At 41.7% G+C, this 25,928-nt stretch overlaps 2 protein-coding genes across 9 annotated transcripts in view; one reads left to right on the top strand and one right to left on the bottom strand.

Annotated features, from left to right (window-relative positions):
• The window catches only part of RHOBTB3 (Rho related BTB domain containing 3), a 69,936-nt gene extending 56,724 nt beyond the window's left edge, over positions 1–13,212 (bottom strand). For 3 of the 7 annotated variants that reach the window (XM_043515442.1, XM_043515445.1, XM_043515446.1), the window contains exons 1-4: positions 13,054–13,207; positions 12,221–12,373; positions 5,715–5,940; positions 4,713–4,787 (exon numbers count right to left, since the gene is read on the bottom strand). In XM_043515442.1, coding sequence (XP_043371377.1) covers positions 4,713–4,787; positions 5,715–5,940; positions 12,221–12,249 — 330 coding nt within the window. In that variant the 5' untranslated portion in view covers positions 12,250–12,373; positions 13,054–13,207. Of the gene's footprint in view, positions 1–4,712; positions 4,788–5,714; positions 5,941–12,220; positions 12,374–13,053 lie in introns of all 7 variants that reach the window. The other 4 variants (XM_043515444.1, XM_038401300.2, XM_043515448.1 and 1 more) reach the window with 2 other exon arrangements.
• Positions 13,213–13,415: 203 nt separating this feature from the next.
• On the top strand, positions 13,416–24,823 carry LOC119855425 (carnitine O-palmitoyltransferase 2, mitochondrial-like). Of its 2 annotated transcripts, XM_038401295.2 has the most exons (5): positions 13,416–13,609; positions 17,033–17,113; positions 18,738–18,844; positions 20,540–21,841; positions 24,028–24,823. In XM_038401295.2, the coding sequence occupies exons 1-5, from the start codon at positions 13,416–13,418 to the stop codon at positions 24,354–24,356; spliced, it is 2,013 nt and encodes a 670-aa protein (XP_038257223.1). In that variant the 3' UTR covers positions 24,357–24,823. The 2 variants fall into 2 exon arrangements, with proteins under 2 accessions (XP_038257223.1, XP_038257225.1); XM_038401297.1 differs by lacking the exon at positions 18,738–18,844 and having other exon boundaries at positions 13,548–13,609.
• Positions 24,824–25,928: the final 1,105 nt, after the last annotated feature.

Raw genomic sequence — 25,928 nt, 5'->3', positions numbered from 1 at the left:
CCGAAAAGTTTGCTACAGTATGCAATACACAATTAATTGTGTATTAACAGTGTAAACCCAAAGTGTTCTTAAAATATAAAAACCCTTCAGAGCACAACCTTCAAATAAAAACCAAAAAAAACCCAAAACCCAACAGCTTACACATAAATCTTTCACTAACCTTTTTTCAATGTGCTGAAGAGCAGGGGATTAATAAATGAAAACAACGAAGTAAAAACATCATTCTTAATGTTTTTTCCTCCACTGCTTCCTCATGCACACAGGCTCTGCTACATGAGGTGGAGCCTGGAACTGGGAACAAGAACTCATGTGCTGGGTTGCAAAAAGCCACTCAAATTTGGCCTGGCCATTCTCTTTCATGCCAAAAGGGAAGGAGATCTGCCACTGTGCCACCCAGCTCTGGTTGTCATCTCCTCACTGGCAGAAATGCTCCCCGCCCAGAAAATGCTCAGCCAAGCGACAGGCAACAGGGCTGGGCACAATCATATTGTGGGAGCTGGCAGCCAATTATGTTCTTCTCAGACGAAGAGCTTGCCAAGCCAAATTTGTGGCAGTCTCATCAGCAAAGTTCAAAGCCCTCAGACGACCATCAAATATGATCAGAGGGTGGCTGTCAGCATTGAGACACAGTTTCACATGGGATCCCTTCTTTGGCCCCAGGTGTGAAAGCTGGCTGCACATTACCCTGGCCCATTCAAAATCTGTTCAGAAGGGCCCATGAGCAGCATGGCAAATCAAAGCCAGATATACTCATGGTCAGGTCAGTTACAAGAGGGGAGCTACTGGGAAAGCAGTAACCAGAGCCAAGGGGTGTGGGGAAGAGCCCTGCTCCAGCGCGAGTGACTGATACATGGTTGGGCCAATGACAGGCTGTCATAAACATACAGCTAAGGGTACCATAAAAATCCCTCCTTTACCTGCAAGGGGTTAAGAAGCTCAAATAACCTGGTTGGTACCTGACCAAAAGGACCAATAAGGGAAGATCATCCTTTCAAATCTGTGGGGGGAGGTTTTGTTTTTGTGCCTTTTGTTGTTCTCTCTGGAACACAGAGACCAAGGCAGAAAAAAACCCAAACAACTCTCATAAAACCCTACCAGAAATAAGAATCTAGATTACAAAAACTGTAAGTAAAGCAAGGAAATGCATTAGATTATTTTCCCTATGCTAAGAGGGAGGTTCATTCCTGTTTTTTGTAACTTCAAAGTTTTGCCTAGAAGGGAATCCTCTTTGTTTTAAATCTTAATACCCTGTAAAATTACCTTCCATCCTGATTTTATAGAGGTGTTTTTTCCTTTTTTCCCTTTATAATAAAGTTCCGTTTTTAAGAACCTGATGGGTTTTTAGTGTCCTAAAAACCCCAAGGATTTGGTCTGTGCTCACCCTGTTTACCTATTTGGTTGGTATATGGATTCTCGAGCCTCTCCAAGAAAGGGTGTGAAGGAGTTTTGGGGGGATATTTTGGGGAAACAGGAACTCCAAGTGGCCCTTTTCCTGAATCTTTGTCTAGCTCACTTGCTGGTGGCAGCAGTACCATCCAAGGACAAGGAAGGATGTGTGTCTTGGGGAAGTTTTGAACCTAAGCTGGTAGAAATAAGCTTAGGGGATCTTTCATGCAGGTCCCCACATCTGTATCCCAGAGTTCAGAGTGGGGAGGGAACCCTGATACAGGCATTGCAACCCAGAACAAGGGCCCTGCTCCCAATCCTGGGCTTCACTCCAATTCCCAGAATCGCAGACTATGGCTCCATCCCATGCCACCTAGCTCTGGTTACTTACTCTCTGTTGATTGAGGTGAACCCTACCCTCACCCACCCACTGCTTTGTGGGGGAAGAGGGGCCTGGCCAGAACCTGTTTCCTACCTACCACTCAATCAGCCACTGGGGAGGCAGTAACTGGAGCTGGGTGGTGTGGGGCTGAATCAGAGCCTGTGTTGATGGGGAAGCAAAGTGGTCTGAGGCAGCAGCAGCTTTACTAAAAGACATGCCCCTCAGCAACCCAGCTCAATTAAAAAAAAAAAAAAAATTCTCAGGCTGTGACCCCATCTATGGGCAGGACAAATAAAATGATCTGGCAGGCCAGGAATGTTCCCCAAGCCACTAGTTCAGGGGTGGGCAAACATTTTGGCCCGAGGGCCACATCAGCATTGTAAAACTGTATGGAGGGCCGGGTAGGGAAGGCTGTGCCTCCCCAAACAGCCTGGCCCGCCACATCCTGACTGCCCCCATCAGAACCTCCGACCCATCAATCCTCCCTGCTCCTTGTCCTCTGACCACCTCCTCCCGAGACCCCAACCAACCCCCAGGACTCCACCCACCCTGCTCCCTGTCCCCTGACTACCCCGACCCCTATCCACACCCCCGCCCCTGACAGGCCCCCTGGGATCCCCGCCCCTACCCAAAACCCCGTTCCCCGTCCCCTGACTGCCCCTGCCCGAACCTCTGCCCCTTTCAACCGCCCCCTGTTCCCTGTCCCGATTGCCCCCCGGGATCCCCTGCCCCTTATCCAACCCCTCTGCTCCCTGCCCCCTTACCATGCTGCTCAGAGCAGCAGGAGCTTGCAGCTGCCTGGCCGGAGCCAGCCACGCCACCGGTGCTGCCCCGTAGGAGCGGTGGGGGCACAGTGTGCTCAGGCTGCGGGACAGGGGGACAGCAGGGGAGGGGCCAGGGAACTCAAGGGCAGGGCAGGGCGGTCTGGCCTGCGGGCCATAGTTTGCCCACCTCTGCACTAGTTGCTCATCCCTGAGGTGGAGGGAGGGAGAGAGAGAAAGGGAGAAAGAAAGAAAAGGGCAGAGGAAAAAGGAGGACAGAACAGAGGGCTCAGAAGGAATGGAAAGGAAAAAGCAGCAATATAATCTGTGAAGGGAGACTGTGAGAATGACAGAATTGAAAATGGAGAGAAGAGTAATAAAAAGGGAAGGAAGGAGAGAAAAGGCAACAAGAGAAGAAGTTAAGATGTAGGAACAGATGAAAGAGAAAAATAACTACACCATACAGTTGTGACTGCTTTAATTCTAACTCCTATAGAGTTCCTCACATGCACCTCACGCCCATCTTAGTTAGCAACACACTGTTGATATTACAGTTCTTGGCCATCCCAACTAGAGACTGGCAATCATGCAGAGTTCTGCAATAATCTTGTGCAAGGAAAACTTCCTCCAAGTTGGCACCAGAATCCCACATTTATTTTTGTTCAACTATTTACCCACACAGTTGTGGATCATCTAGGATAAATGCAGTTGAATATGAGACAAGGTGTCTCACACCTGAGATCAGTCACAAAAAACACAGCCAACCCCTTTTCTCCAAATTATGCTGGACTGCATATTCAGATGCCAAAAACAGAGCTAATACAGAGGCAGCTGTAACATTAAAGGTTTCAGAATAGCAACCATGTTAGTCTGTATCCACAAAAAGAAAAGGAAGACTTGTGGCACCTTAGAGACTAACAAATTTATCTGAGCACAAGCTTTTGTGAGCAACAGCATCCGATGAAGTGAGCTGTAGCTCACGAAAGCTTATGCTCAAATAAATTTGTTAGTCTCCAAGATGCCACAAGTACTCCTAGTCTTATTAGTGACAACCATACATTAAACCATCAGCCAATAGTTAGCACAACCATTTATAATCTCTCTAGGCCACTGAGATAAGACATGTGGCAGACAAGACCAGTTGAACAAATCAAATGTCAACCATCTGTCTTATGCCTGACAATGGCCCTTTTACGTCTAGTCTTAGTCATAAAGGCATGTGAGCAGATTCTTTAGAATTGTTCACTCACTAAATCTGCCAAATCTCCAGCCACCAGGAGTAACTGCAAACTCTCAACCACCACAGACATGTGGCATTGAAGTGGCAGTGTCACCAAATATACCTACAATCTTCAGCCTGCAGAAGGCAGAAGTCCCCAAGGGATCCATCCTTGGAAAAAAACAAAAACAAAACAAAAAAAAAAAAAAAAAACAAAAAAAACACAAATAACCAGAGACAGCCTCAAGCGTAAGCAAAAAAATGCTCATCCTACTGTTCTCCATACTTCACAAAGGGCTGGTCTATACTGGCACTTTACAGCACTGCAACTTTCTAACTTGGGGTATGAAAAAAAAAAAAAAAAACCCACACCCCTGAGCCCTGCAAGTTTCAGCATTGTAAAGTGACAGTATAGACCGTGCTCCCAGCGCTGGTAGCTACTCCCCTCGTGGAGGTGAGTGTTTTTTTTTTTTTTTTTTTTTTTTTTTTTTTTTTTTTAAGAGCGCTGGAAGAGCTCTCTCCCAGCAATGGTGCCGTGACTACATGCCGCATTAAAGTGCTGCTGCTTTAACGTTGCTAGTGAAGACATGCCCCAAGAAACCCCTCATGTGCCCCAGCTGGGAAAGACTAGAGCAGAAATTACTATGATAGCATTCCAAGAAGCATGAAGTGGGTGACAACAATATAAGCTGCCACTGCTGTTCAGTCACTGTGATCCTAAGGTCTTCAGAATTCAAGCTTTGGTTGTATTAAGACATCCAAAAAATTCGTATGATTATAAAACTAAAACAAATTCCTGAATGTGTGACCGCTCTCTGCAAGCCAGGCAATAGGATGTTCTTCTTATACCACTCTCCAACTACCCACCAACCCGCCTCCCAATTTATCCTGCTGATCTCCTACAGCATCTTAATTAAGGGTTCAATTCTGCAACATTTATTCATGTTGAATAGCTCTTATTCACAGGTCTGGTCCCACTGAAGTCAACAGGACTACACATACAAGGGTGAGAGACTTTCAAACTTGGATCCTGTTTCATCTGAATTTTTTGATTAAAGCAAAATCATTGATCAAAAACACAGGCTACCACTAGAGAACAGAATGCTGACTAACCCAGGTCTTAAGCCTTAAGCTACCAATGCTGCATCATGCATTTCTTAAACTCAAAACTCCTGTAGACTCCAACAGAAATTTTGGGTGTGCAAGGAACGCAGTATCAGGCCCCATAGAATATTATTAAATTGCAACTAATGAAGTCCCCAGATGGAACAGACATTTAAACAATTTAAAAAAAAAAAATAGTGCTCTGAAATAATCACAAAAATAGAGAAGGGTGCAGATTCTCTCACAAAAACAGAGAAATCAGTCCATTATTGCACATAACGGAAAAAAAAAAAACTGCTAACAAAAGCTAAAATTTATAAAATTTTTTTTTAATGCTTTCCAATTTAGGAGCTTATTTTCTACACTTGCTCATCCAGTATATTAAACAGGAACCACTAGAAATGAAAATGAGTCCATATACCGTACCTCAGAACTGACCAATCATAAAATTTAAAATCAATAATTTTCAAAGAACTGTTGTAGCAAAACATTCGGATCAAGAGCGTGATTTTCAAGCTTCACAAAACATTTGTTTTCTTTTGGATTATTTTCATGCAATTTTCACTGAACAGAATTGAAAAATACTACCTCCATATAGGTGCAATAGTTTGGGACCCTGCTAATGAGGGTCTTTTACTCCTGTTCCTCCAAGAGACTGTCAGTATTTGTTTTGGTGGTTGTATTTTAACATTAGATGTAAACTTCCAAACTTTTTAAATTAATATTTTTCACTAGATAAAATACCACTAATGAGCTAAGACCATCAAAATCATTTTAAAAAAACCAAACAAACTGTATTTGGACTGAATTAGGAGTGGCTACAATGTTGATTGCAGAACATCGTTTCGGATTAGTCACTTACCCAAAGGGGACAGTCATGTACCACCAGTCTGACATTTCCAAACACACAGGCTTGATATTCAGTAAACACAGGATTTCCAACATGGTTGGCAGAGTTCAGCAGCAAACTGCTTTCAGTCACTGAAATGAGAGCACTTCTCCCAAGATAGGTCCAGATCAGACTTGATTGCCGATTGTCTTCAGAAAATCTCTCTCTTTCATTTCCAAAGGCTACAACATGAATAGACCTAAAAACAACAACAAAAAGTGCTGTTAGCAAAGATTGGTGACAAGGGGAGAATGGGGGAGTAAGAATATACTTTCATATCAAAACAAGAACATTAATCCTTCTCTAGCCTCTTCTTTCACCAGACTAAAACCCCAGGAGTCAACAGTGAGTTACATACATGATCTCAAATCCAATAGCAGAAAGAGAGTAAAGTGGAAAGGAGTGCTGTAAATGCTGCTTGCTTTATAAATCACAAGCTTGTTTGGCTTTTTATTTGTCCATTTCCGCATGTAGCTTCACAGATGTAACCTCAACGATTCCTGTCACATATTCAGTGGCTTTAGCGTGTTTTCAATGCTCTAAGCTCCTGTTCAGTCCTTCAGCCCCTGCTAGTCAATGAATGTAACTGCATGTGACAGTAGCAGGACAAGCCCTTGCTATTAATCTGCTTCTGTTGTAGGTGAATTCAGCAAATATCCTCAGCAGCAGGCAGCCCCAGGCTCAGCCCCTGCCTCCTTACGTCAACCCTACCCAAGGGCATAATTCATACAATGGAGAGACTTGACATTTCTGCAGAACCAAAATAATGTGGCCAGGTCAGCAAAGAAAGACAAAGGCTCTTCAGCAACAGCACATTCGACTGCATGGAAGGGAGCTGATTACATGGTGTTCTTCTGCAGCTGCCGGGAGAAAAAAAAAAAACAAAAACAAATATATGAGCTCACTGCCATCCAATCTGTATGAAGACAGCCTTCTGAACTATGAAGATGCTACTCAAGTAAATGAGCAAATGAGGGTAGCCCCCACTAAGGAAAGGCTGCAAAAAGAAAAATGAAGTATGAAAGGCTGAATCTTTCTACTTAAGCAATTCAAACCTTTTACTTGCATAATAAAAGTATTTTTAACAGTTGCCTGATAGCTATAGAAAATCTAAAAGCGTGTTAAACCCCATTTTCAAAGGGCCAATTTTTAGGTCTAATAAAAAGATGCAGTATTTTATCTGTGAAAAAGCATATTTTTGCCAATTAATTCAGTCTAAAATGAAATGGTTTCTACCGAATACACTGCACATATTATGGTCTAAACACACAGGGGAGTGGGGGAAGTTGGTGTAAGAGTGTAAATAATAAGGCAAATATAAAACTGGCTATAGGAGGAAATTCTCCTCTCAGTTCCACATAATTTGATGTTTTTTCTTTGGATTTACATTAGTGTAATCACTCAAACATGATCATTCATAAAATAACCAATGGAATCATCAACAAAAACGTTCCCACTGCAGAATCTGGATTATTTAAAAAAACACTAATGCAAAAATTAGTAAAACAGAAAACTGTATATGAGATACTAAATATAAACATCAGTACACATGTTTTATACCAGTCAATTGTGAATATCCATACTGATTGGCTAGACCATTTTTATAAGCTTCAGTGTCTGACCCTCTGCACTGAAGTCAATGGGAGCACTGCCAATGACTTCCAGAGGCACAAGATCAAGCCCTAACACACATATGACAACACTGAAAAATATTTAATACCTATTATAGCAATTAAATAAATTCTAAAAATCTTTCCTATTTTAATAGCCTTTATAAACTATAAATATTAGACTTTTACAGCAAAAGAGACCAAATGGTAGTTCTCAAAAATGTCCTCTCTCTTTTGTCCCACTTCCCAGTTTCCCCCACTGCAATTAACTTTGGCCTAGGAAGCTGAAAGACCACTGATGTAGTTTCCTCTTTGAAGTCTCATTGCCCTTTCTTGGCAGTTCTCCTCAAGGGAGAGAGTTTAAAAACGCACCACATTTTTCATTTGGCCCTCAAACTGGTTGGCAATGTCACCTAATACATCCTTCATTAGTAGTGACTGATGCTGGATAAAATGTCAAGTGAGTTAGTGCCAAAACAATGCATCGACTATGTCCACTAATCCACTTATATAAAGTAAGTAAAAGTAGCCTTTGGAGATTGAAGGTCTGAACAGAAAAGCTGGGGTTTGCCACATACTAGACTACAGTAGGACCAAGGCTGGGGAGGATGTTTGAGTGGAATGTTTCCTGTAACCATACATTTAGAAGCCTGAACTGTGAATAACCAAGAACTCTGAAAATGGGTGACTATGAGAATAACCCTGAGGAAAGATAACTGTAATGTGAATGAACCAGAACCCCAGAGGATGACTGGGTTTGAGACTGTGGCAGGTTGTGTGAATAAAGTACACCCCCCAAAAGGGTGAAGTCTTGTTTGGCATGTGGGCTGTGAAGATTTTCTCCTTTCTGCTTAAAGAGTGCAGCTCAGTCATTTTTGAGCCCTGGGTCCTGGGTTTGAACAGGGAGGGAGAAGGAACTGGATGGTGGTCTAGAGCAGGATGACCAGAGGGAACTCTCATTGTCCACTCCCCTCCCCCACAAAGAATAGAGATTACAAGCAAAATATATTACATTTTGTCTGTATTATCTTTTCCATGGAGGTCATTCTGCATTGGGCGTCTCCTTCAAGGTGACTTCCTTGTGCAAGCACAGCTGAGGAATTCCCTGGCAGTACAACTTCAAGGCAACAACACTGCCAGGGTCTGGGGGAGAACGGTCATAAAAAGCGAGTTGCTATAGAGCAGAGGTGGGCAAACCATGGCCCGCGGGACGGTGCTGCCTGGCCCCTGAGCTCCTGGCCGGGGAGACTAGCTCACAGCCTCTCCCCCACAGCCTCAGCACACCATGCCGCCAGCACTCCAGGCTGCCACTCCTGCCGGGCAGCATGGCTGGCTCCGGCCAGGCTGCGAGCTCCTGCTGCTCTGAGCAGCATAGTAAGGGGATGGAAGGAGGGGGCTGGGCAGGGGGTCCTGGGGAGCAGTCAGGGGACAGGGAGTGGCTGAATGGTGCCGAGGTTCTGGGGGGGTTCAGTCAGGAGGCAGGAGCCAGGCTGTTTGGGGAGGCACAGCCTTCCCTACCCGGTCCTTTATACAGTTTCACGACGCCAATGTGGCCCTCAGGCCAAAAAGTTTGCCCACCCCTGCTATAGAGACTCAGAGCTTCGGACACCAACCTAATCTCCTACAGACACTTGGAGATTCATTGATTGGAGTAAGCCCTGCGGGGGAGGGAACAAGTTCCAGCACCCAATGAAACAATATAGTAGAAAATGTTTAAGGGAATCTTTCCTTAGTTTTCCTCTCCAATCCCATTACATGGGGTTTTTCTACAGGTGGGGGCTACCCAATGGTCTGTCACAAAAGCTTCACTGAAATATTCTAAATAATATTCACACATCCTGGTTGTGTAGGTTTCCTCAAACACGTACTTATGATCTAACAAATGAAATCAATGAAACGGTGGTTTTGTATAAACACAACTTATTTACATGCATGCATTTTAATAGTCTCACTTAAGGGAAAAATTCACTCCTTTCCAGACAAAGCCTGGGTAATTAAACTTTGTGTAAGGAACTTGGCTGGGGTTGACTGTAACAGAATCTCTCCTTCCCCCTCCCCACTACATGCTTAGGCCTAACAGATTCTGCTCCGTGGGCTGGAATAATGGTACACACCCTCTCCACATCCATACACAGAGGTTTGGGCCTTTAGTTCTTCACCTGGCAAGAAAGAACATTTCCTTCCACTCCCACCTGTTCAAGAGTGGCAAGAACTTTAACTATGGAGCAGTCTATCTCCAGTATTCCACTATGCTAAACAGGTACTTTTCCTGCACAGCAAGTCAGCTGTTCCAAGTCAAAAATCTCAGACTGCCTGTCACTAAATTCTGCCAAAGACTGACCCCTACTCATCTTACACATACCTTACTCCTCCTTATAGAAGGGGGGTAGGCAACCTATGGCACGTGTGCTAAAGTCGGCACGCGAGCAGATTTTCAGTGACACTCACACTGCCCACATCCTGGCCACCGGGTCTGAGGGCTCTGCATTTTAATTTAATTTTAAATGAAGCTTCTTAAACATTATTAAAACCTTATTTACTTTACATACAACAATAGTTTAGTTATATATTATAGACTTATAGAAAAAGACTTCCTAAAAACGTTAAAATGTATTACTGGCATGCGAAACCTTAAATTACAGTGAATAAATGAAGACTCGGCACACCACTTCTGAAAGTTTGCCAACCCGTTACAGGATGACAAATTAGCTCCTCTTTCTGTAACGTAACTGACCATTTCTTATTAACATGGGGATGCAAGACTGCGCAGAACGTTGCTCAAGGCTTCCATTTAAAGTTTAAAAAAAAAAAGACACACAAAAAAACAAAAAACCCACACACAAATATATACATAGTAGAAATCTCTGCAAACCACAAATGCTGAATTTAATCCTTGTGGGTCATATACTGGATCTGAACTTTGTCTACCACTGATCAAATACAAGAGATAAGAGCCAGTTAAAAAGTGTTTTTATTTTTCATTTCAGGCCATAGAGATATTGCACTACCCTACAGCGTGATGGGAGCCACATAATATAGTAATATCTCTTGGGCCCAAAGATTTTAGCAGGATGTAGAAGAGTTCACACAGAAAAGGTTCCGAGGGGGGAAGATTTAGATTTATACATATAAACCAGGAATCTTGAATACTGATGCACTATGCACAGGATAAGTCCATTTTATACAACTACATGCTCTGCTATGGTAAATTAGCAGCTATCATAGCAAGTAAGGTACACTACATTAATATCCTAAATTAGAGATGCAAAAATCTTACTAGCTCTAGTACATACCCCTTGAAGTGCAGGACTGTTCTCACTGTTTAGAGAATAATCCGGTTTTCTGTACAATACCTTTGTTCTCCGAGTTCTCATGGAAGGGATGCAATATATTACACATTAAATGAATCTTCTGAAAGTATATTGATAAATGCAATCAGCATACAGAAGATTTGGATTATTTTTTACAATGTTTTAAGGAAAAATGCATAAGTCAGAACTAATATTTATTGCATCCTTTTTAAAGGAAACCTCCAACCACATTTTCCTACTAGCAATCTGAAAGTTCAAAAAGCATTTAAGTCCATGTACTATGAATGTATTTGAAAATAATGTTTATAATCACAGGTGGTGTTTCTAACCCTATTGGGGACAATATCATCATACTAAAAAGTAATGAATTGTTACCTCTATGTGTGATTTAAAATCTGTTTTATAATGGTTATGCCACAGCATTCAGACACCATTTGCACTAGATATTGTTCTATTTTAACGCCGGTTTGACAATAAGAAGAAAAATTTTATGTTTAGTTTTGAAAAAAGTTATTTAAGTTGGATGGAAACTGTCTACCTTGTTAAATCCAAAACCCAATTTCTTCAGCGGTACTGAGATTGTGTATTATATAAAACTCCTCAAAAACTGAGAAAATACTTGCTTCATAACTAATCAATGCCTTACACTGTAGGCAGTAGCCCACGAAAGCTTATGCTCAAATAAATGCGTTAGTCTCTAAGGTGCAACAAGTACTCCTGTTCTTATTGCGGATACAGATGAACACAGCTGCTATTCTGAAACCTTACACTGAAAAACCACACTTGGCATTTCTGCAGCACAGTCATGTCAAGCTATTCAGTATGACAACAGGAGCAAACAATAAATGGGAGTATTTAGCTGAAAAAAGAATTATAAAAGGGATCACTCTGTTTGGTATTTTGCAGCTATAGGAATTGAGTATGCCATGAACAATGAACATTGCAACCAGCAGACACTTGTTACAGCTGCCAGATGAAAGAAACTGTAAAACATTGGGCCAGTCTTTGGCAGAAATCAGAAAACAACGACATATCTGATATCAGTGACATTTAAACAACAGATCATCAAATTGTCTCAAATTATTTCTGCTGATTTATCCACTGGAAATCAGTCAGACAAAAAGATGAACAGGGACAGATGTTCTTGGTTGCTGATGACGGGAAAATACTGGTTTTTGATGACGAAAAGGAAAGTACAGCAGAGTCATGGATGAAGACTTCATTTTCCTAGAGATGCCGGTGTTACCTGCGTCTTTCAGATATGATTTTTAGCCTCCTTTACTGCAGAGAAGACTGAGCTTGGTGCACTCAGTTAGTGTGTGATTCGACAGGAATTCAGAAGAGCTGACAGTTCTCCTGGTTATCTGAGCCTGCGTTCTTTATGCACACAGAGCTTCCACTAATGTCAATGGGAGCTTTGGGTGCACAAGGAATGCAGACAGGTAAAGATTCTCCAAAACATTTAAAGAGAGAAGGAGGGAGAAAGCATTTCAGATTACACATTTATTAAGTTATTATTAAACATAGCTCTCTTTTTCTTAACAAAATAAAAGCTTACATCAGGCTTGCTTTTAGGGAGCCTGCCATCAGGAATGTTCTTCAGCTATAAGATGTGTCATAAACCAAGCGGCAGCCTTTCCTCGCTTCAGACAAGAATTGACGTAAGTGTCCCCATCCGCGTGTCAATATTTTGAACACTAGAGCTGGAGAACTGAAATTACATCACGAGTTAAAGCTCTGTAAGCCAGGAGTGACTCCATGCACATCAATGGGATCACACCACGGAAAAGCCCAGCAGAGTGGAGTCAGGCCTGGTGCACCTCCCACCTTTGTTAAACACACACACACAAAACCCAGATTGTTTTAGTACGCTGGGCAAAACAGCCCTACCTCAAACCACCCCCCTCCAGAAAACGCCACACCAGCGCAACGGCAACGCCAGAGACAGAAACTCTTCACTCGGCTGGCCCAGATTATAGGGGCCGGGGCGCTGTCAGCTCAGGAGAAGGGCGAGGTCCTGCGCCAGCAGCCTGGGCATGGTAAAAGCAGGAGGTGGGCGCCAAGGCTACAGCCCTTCCCCACACAGCTTCACCCCCCTCAGCCAGCAGCCGGCCCCCTCTAGGGCCCCGGACACCCAGCGCACTCGACAGGCCAGAGCCGCACGGAGCAGGCAACCAGAAGCCTCTCAGGGGCGAGGCTGCCACGGGGGCTTCGGCAAAGCCTGGGCCAAGGCGACGCGGCCCGCGTCCAACCCGGGCTGCCAAACTTTCCCCGCCAGCGCCTTGAATCCTTTAATCCCCGTCCCCTTCTGCGGCAGGCGTCCGAGCACCGGCCACTCAGCGAGCTGAGCCCAGGCACTTCGCCCCGGCTCTCCCGCGTCCCCTATTTTACCTGCGTGCTCCCAGCACGCTGCCGCTGCGTGGCAGGTTCCTCGGGGCAGCGAAAAGGCAAAGCCGCTGCCGCTGCCCTCGGCCGGAGGCTCTGAAACCGCCGCGCGCTCCGGGCGGGGACTCGCAGGCCGTTCTAGAGCATTCTCTGCGCCTCGTCGCGCTCTTTCCCTCTCTTCGTTCTGGCCGTTCAGGTTACTGGGCGCCTCCGCGCAGGCGCACAGGTGGCCTACTTCGCGCAGCCGCACCGCTTCTGCCTTCAACCGCCGCTCTCGCTCGCGCTGCCGTCCCGGAGGCGTCGGCGTTGGCGGCTGCTCGGTTCCCGCCGCTGGGCTGCGGAGCCGGGCCCCGGGTCTGTAGCGCAACATGCTCTGTGCCCGGCCCGCGTGCGGCGGCGGCGGCGGCCGCCTCCTGCTGAGGCGGCCGGGGCCCGTTGGGCGCCGCGGGTACTGGCGGACCGTGGGGCTGACCGAGGGCATCATCTCGGAGCTGGACACGGACCATCACTTCGTGCACAGGAGCACGATCCCCACCATGCACTTCCAGGACAGCCTGCCCAGGTGGCTGCCTCGGGGCACGGCGGGGAGCCCGGACCCCGGGCACCCGAAATGGGGGAAGAGGCGGCAGCAGCAGCGAACTCCCGGGCAGACTCTGGACCGCCTCGCCGCTCTCATGCTGCCCCTGAGGCTCCCTGCACTTCTTCCCCCCCTCCCCCTCCCCCTCCCCACAGCAGCTTTCTCAGCCAGGGGTCCAGGGCCCGCTAGGGGGCCGTGAGCAGGGGAGATCCACCAAGCAGGGCTAGCATTACCCTCTCTGGGGCCCAGGGATCTGAGTCCTGCAGTCTGGTGCTGAAGCCATAGCCCGAACAATGTAACGTCAAGGGGACCCTGAAGCACGGGGGGCCCAGGCAATTGCCCTGGCTGCTACCCAATCACACTGGGGCTGGCTTTTATATGCAGAAAGCCCATTATTGTGGCACAGGGGGGCTGTGAAGTTTTTATAGCATGGTGGTGGCGCTTCAGAAAGAAAAATGTTGGGAACCCTTGCTCTAAAGAGCCAGTGCATGGGCTGGAGCTGGCGTCAGCACAGGCCATCCTAAGGTCTACTTGCAAACACTTGGCAAGAGCACCTATGCTCTGAGACTGCCCTGGAGTGCAAGCTCGTACCTGTCCTGGAGCTGCAGAAGTGTTCACGCTGCACCCTAGACATGGAGCCCTTCCCTACTCGCTGCCTCCCTGGTCATTCAGAATTTGCTTCTTCCCTGCAAGGGCTGTTGTTTGCCTACTTTACTGTCAGCCTTTGTTTAGAGCAACTCCCCACTGAATGCTCCCTACAAAGGTGGTGAGAGTCCCGGAGTAGAGACGGAAAACTGAGTGGGATGGCTGTGTAAAAGGAGATTACGTCTCCCTCCCCCCCCCCCCCCCCACAACCTGTCTCAGAAGAGTTGAGTAAGCGCAGAGCTAAAGGCCTTAGCACATGCATATCTTCCCCATTGGAAAACATAGAAACTTCCATGCTGGATCAGACCAATGGATTGGCTATCTAGTCTAATATTCTGTTTGACTGTGACTAGTACAAAATATTTCAAAAAATGACTCCCCCTCCATAGATAGTTAAGAAATAATCTTCCCATTAGGAATGTGTCAGCTGACCCAAGCTAAGGGGCTGTTTAATTGTGGTGTAGATGCTCAGGCTGGAGCCCAAGCCCAAGCATCTATACTGCAATTAAACAGCCCCTTAGCCCAAGCGCTACAAGCCTGAGTCGGCTGACATGGACCAGTCATGGATGTTTAATTGCAGTATAGATATACCCTGGGATATATTGTGTAAAATAATATTTCCTTTTCACTGACATGGTTCTCTTTCAATGGAAAAATATAACTTTTTCTTAAAAAAAAAAAGAATTTGCTGACTAGTGTGGAATGTAACCAAAATGATCAAGAGACTAACATTATGGGACCAGTACTTGCTTGTTCCCCTTTAAACCCCCCAATGCCGTAGTCAGGTCAGAATGTATAGGTCTCCTTGCTCTGTGATGCTACACAGGGGGCAGAGTTTTATTAAGCATTGCTGAAAGCTTAGATGCCTACTGTGCATGTTTAAGAGTGATTATTTTCAATTTTTAAATGTTATCAAAGTTAGCGAAGGAAGAGTTCCTTAAGTAGGACAAGTCCCGTGCCCACTTTGTAGGTAGTTGTGTTCACCATGTTTTAATGATTAGTAACCAAAAAGAGTAAATAAACTAGGAACGCTATTACAACCATACTGGCCACTCCTGCAGCCTGCAAGCAACTAGGGCCAGCTTAAGCTTAAGGCATACGCACGGTACTCCAATGCGTAGGGCTTTGGCTCTTTGATATATGTGATGGTATCAGAATATCAGCTTTAATAAAACAAAAAATCGTTTTCAGCCCTCATAATTGTAAAGAAAATCTTGAAAACACAAACTGTGTAACTACTTGAGAGATGCCTATTTGATGCATTCTCTCTTGCTTTTAAGAGAGCCTAATTGTGAGATGGAAGAACTGCCCCATTCACCTAAATAGGGAGCTAACTGTGAAACATGCTGCTTTGGGCGGGGAGGTCCTGCTAACACTATCCCAACAAAAGAATCAGTGTGTGGAGGCCTTTACTGATACCACCTCATTGTGACTTTGCTAGGATGCTGTCAGAAGGGGTCTTAGGACAGAGGACTGGGTATAGGCACAGCCAGAGTGCTCCAGGAGAAACCCTAGCCTCTGAGAAGGGAGAATGTTGTGATCCAGGAAAGTGGGAGTCCCAGCCTGCCCAATTGGAATGGTGGGCCACCCACCAGTGTACCTACCAGTCTCATGTATAGGTGGCCCCTTCTACTCCCCCCTACCTCATTGCGGGGGGCTAAGGAGGAGTGGCAAGGGCCACCTATACTATATTTTTACTTCATTTCATGACTGGTGCTTTTGTATAGGTAATTACATTTTGCAATAATGAGACCTTGAAACTTTGTACACTACTGAGCAAGTCCTATTGTGGTTTGTGGGGAGGCCAAAGAGAGGGTTTCTGCAAATACCATATGCAATGGAGCTCTGTGGCATTTCACTCTGCAGATGTTGTATGTTAGGTCAGTGGGCCCAAAAACGTAACCGGAGGATCCTAACAGATCACAGATGTTCCTATTGCCTGCAGGACCAGATTATAATAGTCCAGGACTCTAGCGATATCCCTGCATGGGGCTCCCCTTGACCCAGACTCAGCACGGTGGCAAGGTCTTATTATTGCAAAATGTAATTATCTATACACAAGCACCAGTCATGCAATGAAGTAAAAATATAGTATAGATATTGGAGATTGTACCCAGATAAGCAAACTATGTAGTGGTTAACAAAAGGAAATTGGTATTGGGTAACAGTTCATAAGATGGGATGTTCTCTCAAGGAACAAGTATAAAGGCTTTTGGTTTAAAATGTAATTCTTGCTTTTTTATAAAAATGCATTTGTTCAGGGCTACAGTTATAATTTTATTATTGTTTGTATTATTGTAGAATCTAGGAGGCCTAGTCATGCAGTATAAACAGAAGAAAAACACACTAATTTAATAATTGGCGATTTCAGCACAAATCTCAAATACGTTTTGTAGTCACAGAATTATTTGGAATTACAGCCTCATCGTTTAAAAAAATTGTGTATACAATACATAAATCCATCTCTTGGATGGGGGAATCTATGCCTTAATTTATATCTCCACTCTCCTTTCAGTTTCTGTCTCCATTCTTTTACTTCTCTTTTCCAGACTCCCACTACTTCCCCGATTCCCCCAGATTTGCTGTCAGTACAGCATTCACCTCCCATTCAAAAGACTTTGATTAGTCACATAACATAATTCATGGGTGCACCACCACACATTTTTTTCATGGATTTTAATGTTCTCATTGCTCTCCCCATATTAGTAATAAATATATTTTGAACTTATTTAATAGTTTTGTGTTAACATTCTGCACTTCTAGATTACCTGTTCCAAAATTGGAGGATAGCGTGAAGAGATATTTGGCTGCTCAGAAACCTCTATTGGATGATGATCAGTACAGGTATGAAAAATGACACGGAGTATGAGGCATTTAAATGAAGACTGGATTGTAAATAGGCTATTAGAATTCACACTCATTTTAAAACTTGGCATACAAATTCCAAGCACAGCATTACTGTTATTTTCACAATATTTAATTAAAATTTTTTTCTTTGAAGTTTTCTTCTATATTCAAAAGTCACTTTGTTTAAAAAAAAAAAAAGTGTGGGGGAGGCATTTTATGGTTCCATATTTATTGGCTCTCAATGACTCCAGATTAGATTTGCTCACTTTTAAATGCCAGCCCTACAGATTCTTACTAAACCTCAAAGCGAGCTGTTTTGTTTTTTTCTGGGTCATGACCATTAATAAGGTCCCAGCTATGTATTTTGCCATCAGTCCTTTGAAGTGTCATAAGTGCAACTGAGGATAAAGTTTGGCTTGACAATTGGAACTTGTGTTCTTAAATGTCTGTAGGATTAGAGTCTTAGTTTGGAACCCTACATATCTTGAAGAAAGAGTTCTTAATCTATTTTTAACCTTCTACAGGAGGGTCAAGCTCAGCATGGGTTTTCCCATGTCCCCTTGCTTTATAGAAATTATTCTACAAGTAGGTCGTGCAAAGACCACATCTCTTGTGCTGTGACTTGTGAATCAAGTAGGTAGGGACATCTCTTTATTACTCATTAAATTTGTGCTCTTGGGATAATTAGACCAATCCTACTGTATACTCTATCTACTCTTCTGCTTTTGAACAAAGGTAGGCCCCCATCCTGCAAGTTGTGCAGTGCAGGTAGAGGTTGAAGTCAAGAACAGTTTGCAGGATTAGCGTTTTCTGATGACATTCTTGAATCAATTCTTTCCACAAACAAAGCTGAGAACACAAAATATGCCAGAATCCTGAATAGAAAATGAGGTAACTCTTCCTATCGCTTGATTTAGTTCAGGAAGAAGCAAGAGTTTACTTGTGTTTTTAGGCAGCAACTTTTAATTTTTATATCCTAATTCAACTATAAAGTACGTTAACAGAAGCTCCTTTCCAAAATACAACTTAATCAAAAGTAAAAATACTCAAAATTTCTCCAGAAAGTACTAGGTACTTTGTCAAGTCATTAGTGGACAATTAGTGGACAGGAATAGTTCTCATTTTTCTGTGTGAATCGTTGCACACACATGCAGCTCGATGACTTGAGTAGAGTTCTGTGGGAACACAGTGGTCTGCTTATATTGAATTAGTTGCAGGATTGGGAGTATAGTTGCCTAATTGAATCAACCAATTGAAGATGTAGTTCATGGACCAGTGGAATTAGGTGCCCTAATCTGTACTTTAAAAAGGGACAGTGTTAGTCCCCAGTGTAATTTCTGTGCTGGCATTGAAATAGAGCAATAATTACTTGTATTGTGGCAGCACCTCACGATCCAAACAAGAATCTGGGCCACATTGCTAGGTACAGTACAAACCCATAAAAAAAAGATAGTTCCTGTGCTAAAGACTTTACAATTTCATTACATAATGAGCTACACAATAAAGTTTTACTAAACTTTGTTATTACACAAAAAGGAATAGTATTTTTATGAAATACTATAGTTAAAAGTTACAATTAAAGAACCTATATTATAATAATAAACTGTTTTCAATACTATAGAAATACTGAAAGAATTGCTAGGGAGTTTGGAAAAGGAGTGGGCAGGAAGTTACACCGAGATCTTGTTGAATTTGATAAAAAGAATAAGCATACCAGTTATATATCAGGTTTGTTTTCTATTTTATTATTATTTTTAAAGTTCTAACATTCAGTTGTCTATTGGAATCATTAACCTCTTTTGAAACTTACTATTAAAGTACTTGAGTTACTTTTTCTGATGGCTCTGCATGGCAATTGCTGTGCATTTCCATTGAAATCAACAAACATCAAGTGTGAGTCTTACAGACTATTCCTTCTGATTCAGTTTTGATTTGGCTTTAGAAACAAAACCTCAACTTGTCTTGTTAATTTAAAACATTTTAGTTTGAATTTGGTATTTCCTAGCTCTTGCCTTCATCTCCTGATAGTAGGCATTTGCTCTCCCAGGTCCTGGGAAAAGGGACAACAATAAGTCCCCCCAGAATCCCTCTCTGTCCTTTTAATCAGACAACTGGTTTCTGACCCTCTTCCCTAAATTAGTTACTCTCACGGAACTCAAAGGGAGACCTAGATAAGGCTCCAAGTCATTATGATACTCTGCCATCTGAAATTTAGGAGTAAAATATTGAATATTACATAGAGGTAAACTGTAAAGCATAAATATACCATTTTGTTTTTATTCTTTACTGCCTCTTTATAACGTGTAAAGACTGCTTCAGACTTTTTCCCAAATAATAGGTTTGTTTGGGGTATTTTTGCTTGTTGTTTACTTTTGAAATGTCAGGGATATTATGTCTTCACTCCCTTCTCTTTGTGAGAGAGTCCTAAACTTTATCATCCATCTCAATTTCTCAAATGGTCGTAGGGAGAAATGCAATTTGGGTTAAAGTCTTGTGTGACATCACTATTCAGGTCCTCTGAAGTTGTAGCCAGGAACTTCTAACAAAGAGTGGGAAGTAAGGATATGAAATTTTAAATATAAAAAGGAAGCAGAATGAAATGGTTATTTTGAGGAGTGGACAGGGAGGGAATTGAAACAATATTCATGCATTATAAAGAAGCAGTGAAAAGCAAAACCAAATGTTTATATATTTTTTTTTACAATGTTTTGTGCTTATATAGTTGCTTTTACATGAGGCTGTACAAGTATTTTATAAATATTAATACATTATGCTTCAAAACACTCTTATGAAATAGATAAATGTTATATTCATTTTACTGATAGGTAAACCTGAAGCACTAACAAATTTACTAACGTGCTCTATGTCAAAAAAACAAATCAGTGGTATTGCTGGGAAGGGAACAGAATATTTGGGTCCTTACTCCTAGTCTACATTCAAAACTGCTATTCAGTATAGTTTGTGTGGGAAATGAGATGTACAGCTTGTGTTTACCTATCATAGATATTTCTTAGACACTAGTTACTTTGGTATTGAAGAACCAACTGACTGGGAGTTTTATGCCTCAGGCCAAATTAATTCTGGGTTTAATGCCGTTTACTTCAGTGGAGCTATCCAGTGGATGAATTTACCCCTTAATCCCTATGCACTTCAATGAAAGCGTGTCCTTTTCAGATCTGAAGTGGAAATTGAAAATAGAAAAGATAAATTGGTTACCTTTTCAAAAACTCAGTATGTATCTATAGTTTGAGTGCTTTATACTCTTTTTAGATTACGTTCATAAGTGTCTGTGTACTAATTTGAAACAAATAATTCAGTAAAATAATGAGATGCTGTATATAAATTGTGTCTATAAAAATACGTTTGTACATCAAAACGATAAAATTGATTTTATTAACTTAATTTTCGAATTTTTTTTTGTAGATCCCTGGTTTGATATGTATCTCTGTGCCAGAGACCCTGTTGTTTTAAACTTCAACCCTTTTATTTCTTTAAATCCTGATCCAAAAGAAGCATACAACAGTCAGGTAGTGAGGGCAACAAATCTGGTAGTATCATCAATAAAATTTCTTAACTCTCTAAAGAATGAGTTTTTACGGCCAGATATCTATTATGTCAATCCAAAATGGAGCCAGAGTAGGGTCTTCAAAAACTTTATCCGCCTTCTTCCAACCTCTGTGTCTTGGTATGGAGCTTATATGGTAAACGCATATCCCTTAGATATGTCACAATATAAGTGTCTCTTCAACAGTTCCAGAATTCCTAAATTAAACAAAGATGAACTGTTTACTGATGAATGGGGAAGACATTTGTTGGTGATGAGAAATGGACATTTTTATGTTTTTGATGTTTTGGATTCTATTGGTAATATTCTGCATCCGTCTGAAATCCAGGCTCAGTTAATTTATATTTTACAAGATGCAGATCGCTTGCCTGAATTTTCCCTTTGTTATCTCACCACTGAAGACAGGAATACTTGGGCAGCAGTAAGACAACAGCTTCTCGAAGCAGGCAATGAAGACAACTTACAAAAAATTGATAGTGCAGTCTTTTGCCTATGCTTAGACAATATATCCCCAAAGAATGATACTGAGCTGTCACATTGTATGCTTCATGGACATGGTTTTAATCGTTGGTTTGACAAATCCTTTAGTCTGATCATCACTAGTGATGGCACTGCAGGGGTAAATTTTGAGCATTCTTGGGGAGATGGAGTTGCAGTCCTTCGTTTTGTTAATGAAGTATATAGAAATAGTACAAGACATCCAGCTATTGTACCACATTCTAGTCCTCCTGCGTTAAGTGCTACCCGTTGTGAGAGACTGGAGTTTAAATTGAATGATTCAATCCAATCTGCTATAAATGCTGCACATATGAAATTTAAAGAAACAAATGAGAAACTATCTGTGAGAATGTTTGAATTCAGAAAGTTTGGAAAAGAATTTTTAGTGAAACAAAAGCTGAGTCCAGATGCTGTTTTTCAACTTGCATGTCAGATTACTGCTTATCGACAGTTTGGAAAAATTATTTCATCTTACGAAGCATGTAGCACTGCTGCTTTTAAACATGGCCGCACAGAAACTATTCGACCCACATCTATACTAACAAAACAATGTTCACGTGCATTTGTTGAAGAACGAAGCAAACACAGTGTAGCAGAACTGAGAAATATGATTGATGAATGTTCAAAATATCACAGACGGTTGCAACTGGAAGCTGCATTAGGTTAGTTCCGTGCCAATGTGATCTTTCAAATGTTAGTAATATTTTTTCTAGGTGTTGTGATACCTGAAGTCCTCTTTAGAGAGGTATGTTAAGATCCCAAATCCTGTTATATATTCATTTTAAACCAGCAAAGGAAGGGTTTTTTTAAAATTGACCTTCTGCCCTTTTCACTTCCTTACGATTTACAAAGGTTGTCTGAAACCATGGCTTTGTTTATACATGGGTTTTGCTTGTTTTTTTAGCTTAGAAATATCAGTGTCAACTCTGATTTGTTGGAGGATCCTGGATGACATATATTTTTAGATCTTGCATCTTAACTGAAGCAACTAGGGTTGTTTAATCATTAACAAAAGTACTTCTTTTGTCAAAACTACTTATTAGGCATTGAATTTAAATAAGTGTTAACAAAAACAAAGAGTTTTAAAGATTGACTAAATGTCTTTTCAGTTACCCATAGTTCAATCCCTTTTCTCTTATGACAATTTAATTGCCATCAAATATTCCAGGGTAGATAATACCTAATACCTGAATTTGTAAAGTAAAAAAAAAAAAAATCTGACACCCCAAACGCACACACAACCCCTGCTCATGCTTTTTTGGATCTCACCCCCCCCGCACTCCTTCCCAGCATCTTTTCAGGCCTTCTGTATACTTCTTAATGAAGTCAAGAACTGGTACCACCCCAATTTTTTCCCCATATCTGCCTTGCAGATCACCTTTAAGAATTCCTGTCTTGTGTTCCATCCAGGCAAAGATTAGAATTAAAGTCAGTTCTATTATGCTCACATACAACACAATGACGTGGAGTAACTCGGGAAAGGCAAAAATAAGAGAAGAGGAGGGCTAGGGGAAGTACATAATAGAAGGGAAGGAGGAACAAAGCTGGAAAAAGTAATGGTCATCATAAAAAAGATAAGGGGAAACAAAATGTTGGGTGTAATAAAAGCTGAGGTGCATTGAGCTGATTCATCTCTATTTGGATATGAAAAGTATATTAAGTAAATCATTACATGTTTATTCTTATTTAAGTTGCACACTCATTGGGGCATCAACTTTTCACATGTATGTGTTTGTAAAACGTTATAGCTCTGTATAATGAGTAATACAGCTGGATGTATGTTGCCCATCATTTTGTTCACTTTAAGTATGAAGTAAATACAGCCTTTGAGCATGTAATATGTCCCAGTAACTAAGAGAAGGCAATATGGGAAACTTCTGAATATTTACTTAGGTTTCAAGTAAAAGAATAGAATTATGTGTTTATATATAATGCCTTTCACACTCCAGTGTATCTTAAGTCTTTAAATAGTAATTGAATACTAATGGTGATGTGACAAAATAGGCAACTGGAACAGCGCTTGATCCTTAGAATTCTTTATTTTGATTTTAGGATTTTAAGTGGAATAAGTTCACTTGATGTCCTTTCCCTGATCACTCTCAGTAGGAGCCTCACCTCTCTGTCTCTGTTCTTCCTCCCCTTTTTTTAGGACTTGTCTGTGCTGGGAAATTGACTGGAATAGCTGTTGCATAATAAAATTATTTAAAGTTATTTTATTCCAGAATAATTACCTTAGTGTGCTTCCAAAGTTGAGTATTTGATCCAGTATAACATAACTTTTATTCTGAAATAGTGTGCACACAGGGAGCTATTCCGGTATACCCTTATTCTTCCTGTACCCCCTCCTGACTCCCACTGTGAGTGCCAGAAGAATACCAAATTAAATGCATAAAAGGCTGGCCTGGAAATTTCACAGTTTGTTTTAATCTGTTGGTTTTGGGAAAGAGTCAGATTAAAGAAGCAATTTCATTTTGGGGGGTAGAGGAGAAGGAGAGGTAATTAGGGAATTGCTTAATTATTAAGAGAAATTTATGCTTACGTTACGAGTCCTATGAAGTGCCAGAATTTTCAAAAATGGGTGCTAAAGTTAGGCTCTTAATTTTCTACTTAGATGCCTAAATAATTGTCTTACATACAAGCAGAAAATACAAGATTGTCAATCTTTAGTGTAAGATAATGCCTCTTGTATTATTATAGCTACAGGATGAACAGTAAATATCTAATAGATTAAAATGTTGGAGCTTACCAACATTGATTCTTAGAAAAGTTTTATAATGTTGCACTTTAATAAATAACCTAAATATTTTCTGTATTCTTAACATACTTTGAACCTTCTTGTTTTATTTAGGTAAAGGATTTGATCGCCATTTATTTGCATTAAAACATCTTTCAGTGTCCAGAGGTGATCCTATGCCTGAACTTTTTCTTGACTCAGCCTACCAAAAACTAAACCATATTATCCTTTCAACTAGTACGTTACACAGTCCTGCAGTTCATCTTGGTGGATTTGGGCCAGTGGTGCCAGATGGTTTTGGAATTGGATATAATGTCTTTGATACGTGGGTAGGATGTAACACAACTGGCTATTTAAATAGAGAACTACAAGAATTTCTTAGATGCCTAGAGTATAGTTTAAATGATATTTTAGATGTTTTAGAAGGAAGACCTCTTGTGTAATCATAAGTGATCAGCAATATTAGGAATTATTTTAAAACTAATTTCTGACCCATAAAAATAATGGTGCAAAATCAACAGCAAAAATCTAATAATGAGAATAAACTATTGGGAAATAACTACAAAAGAAAAGGAAACTCTGAAACCTTAATTAGTGGACTGACAAAATAATGTTAAAATGTTATTCTGTTTCTGGCCTTTTTTTTTTTTTTAAATTATTACTAGTTTTCAACATCCATTAAGGCCTTCAAGAATTTTTTTTCCATATTTTCCAAACTCTTCCTATTTTAGTGAATCCATTAATTTTATACTTGTTTGTTCTTTTTTTATACTCTGCTTATTATTTATTTTTAGAGGGGGGTTGTTTGGTTGAGTTTTGTTTTGTTTGCTTTGTATTGTTATACTGTATTTTGTCTTCATGGCTGTGCTTGTTCAAACATGATTATTAAAATAAAAGTTTAACATCTTAACTACAGGAGAAAAATTTTCATAACTGTATTGCAATTATAGGGGAAGCCAAACTTTTTCTTAGCTTTAATGTACATTAATGTGGAATTGATGTTTCTGATATAAATCCTTATTTGCTTTGTGGTGGTGAATATTTCTTTTCACTAGTAACTAGTACCAATCAAACTGGGTAATCAAATTACAAACAAAAGTGGAACACACCTGGTATGTGCCCAACTATGACAAATACTGCTTGCTTTACTCAGTCAAATAGTCATGCACGCTGCCCTACAGAATCTGGAAAGGAACCCAAGATTTTTGACTCCCACCATTCCTCTGCTGCCAGGAAATGTCTCTGAAACATACTGGCAGAGTACATGACTCATCTTCTGCTTGGGCTGGTCTACATAGAGCATGGGTCTCAAACTCCCAGGCCACAGGCCATCTGCGGCCTGTGACCTCCCCAATGTGACCCGCAGGGCTCTAGCAGTTTTGGAGCTGGGTCTCTCCCTTGGCCCCTGGGTGCTCCCCCTCCAGGGGCTCCCGCAGCCAAGCTGAACTGTGTCTGCCTGCTTGCTCCAGTGGCTGCCGGCCCTTCCCTGCGGCCCAGGGTGGGGCTGTGCCTCCGCATGCTATTCCCACCCCAAGCACCCCTGCAGCCAATGGGAAGCTGCGGGGGCGGTGCCTGAGGGCAGTAGCACATGGAGGCTCTCAGAGTTCCCTCCCCCCTGTGAACTCTAGAGTACAGATGTGAGGACCTGCATGAAAGACCCCCTAAGCTTACTTCTATCAGCTTAGGTTAAAACTTCCCCAAGGCACAAATTCTTTGCCCTTGGAGGGTACGCTGCCACCACCTAGTGATTTAATGAAGTATCAGGGAAAGGACCACTTGGAGTTTCTACTCCCCCAAAATATCCCCCCAAGCCCTTACACCCCTTTTCCTGGGGAGGATTGAGAATACTATCCTAACGAATTGGTTAAAAAGTGACCACAGACCGAAACCTCTGGGTCTTAGGACAATAGAGAAATCAGTCAGGTTCTTAAAAGAAGGATTTTATTTAAAAAAAAAAAAGTAAAAATCACCTCTGTAAAATCAGGATGGAAAATAACTTTACAGGGTAACAAAAG

The sequence above is a fragment of the Dermochelys coriacea genome, chromosome 5 (genome assembly GCF_009764565.3).
Source record: "Dermochelys coriacea isolate rDerCor1 chromosome 5, rDerCor1.pri.v4, whole genome shotgun sequence".
NCBI lineage: Eukaryota > Metazoa > Chordata > Testudines > Dermochelyidae > Dermochelys > Dermochelys coriacea.
Note: the sequence above shows the minus strand (reverse complement) of the source record. Positions and strands in the feature narration are given on the sequence as shown.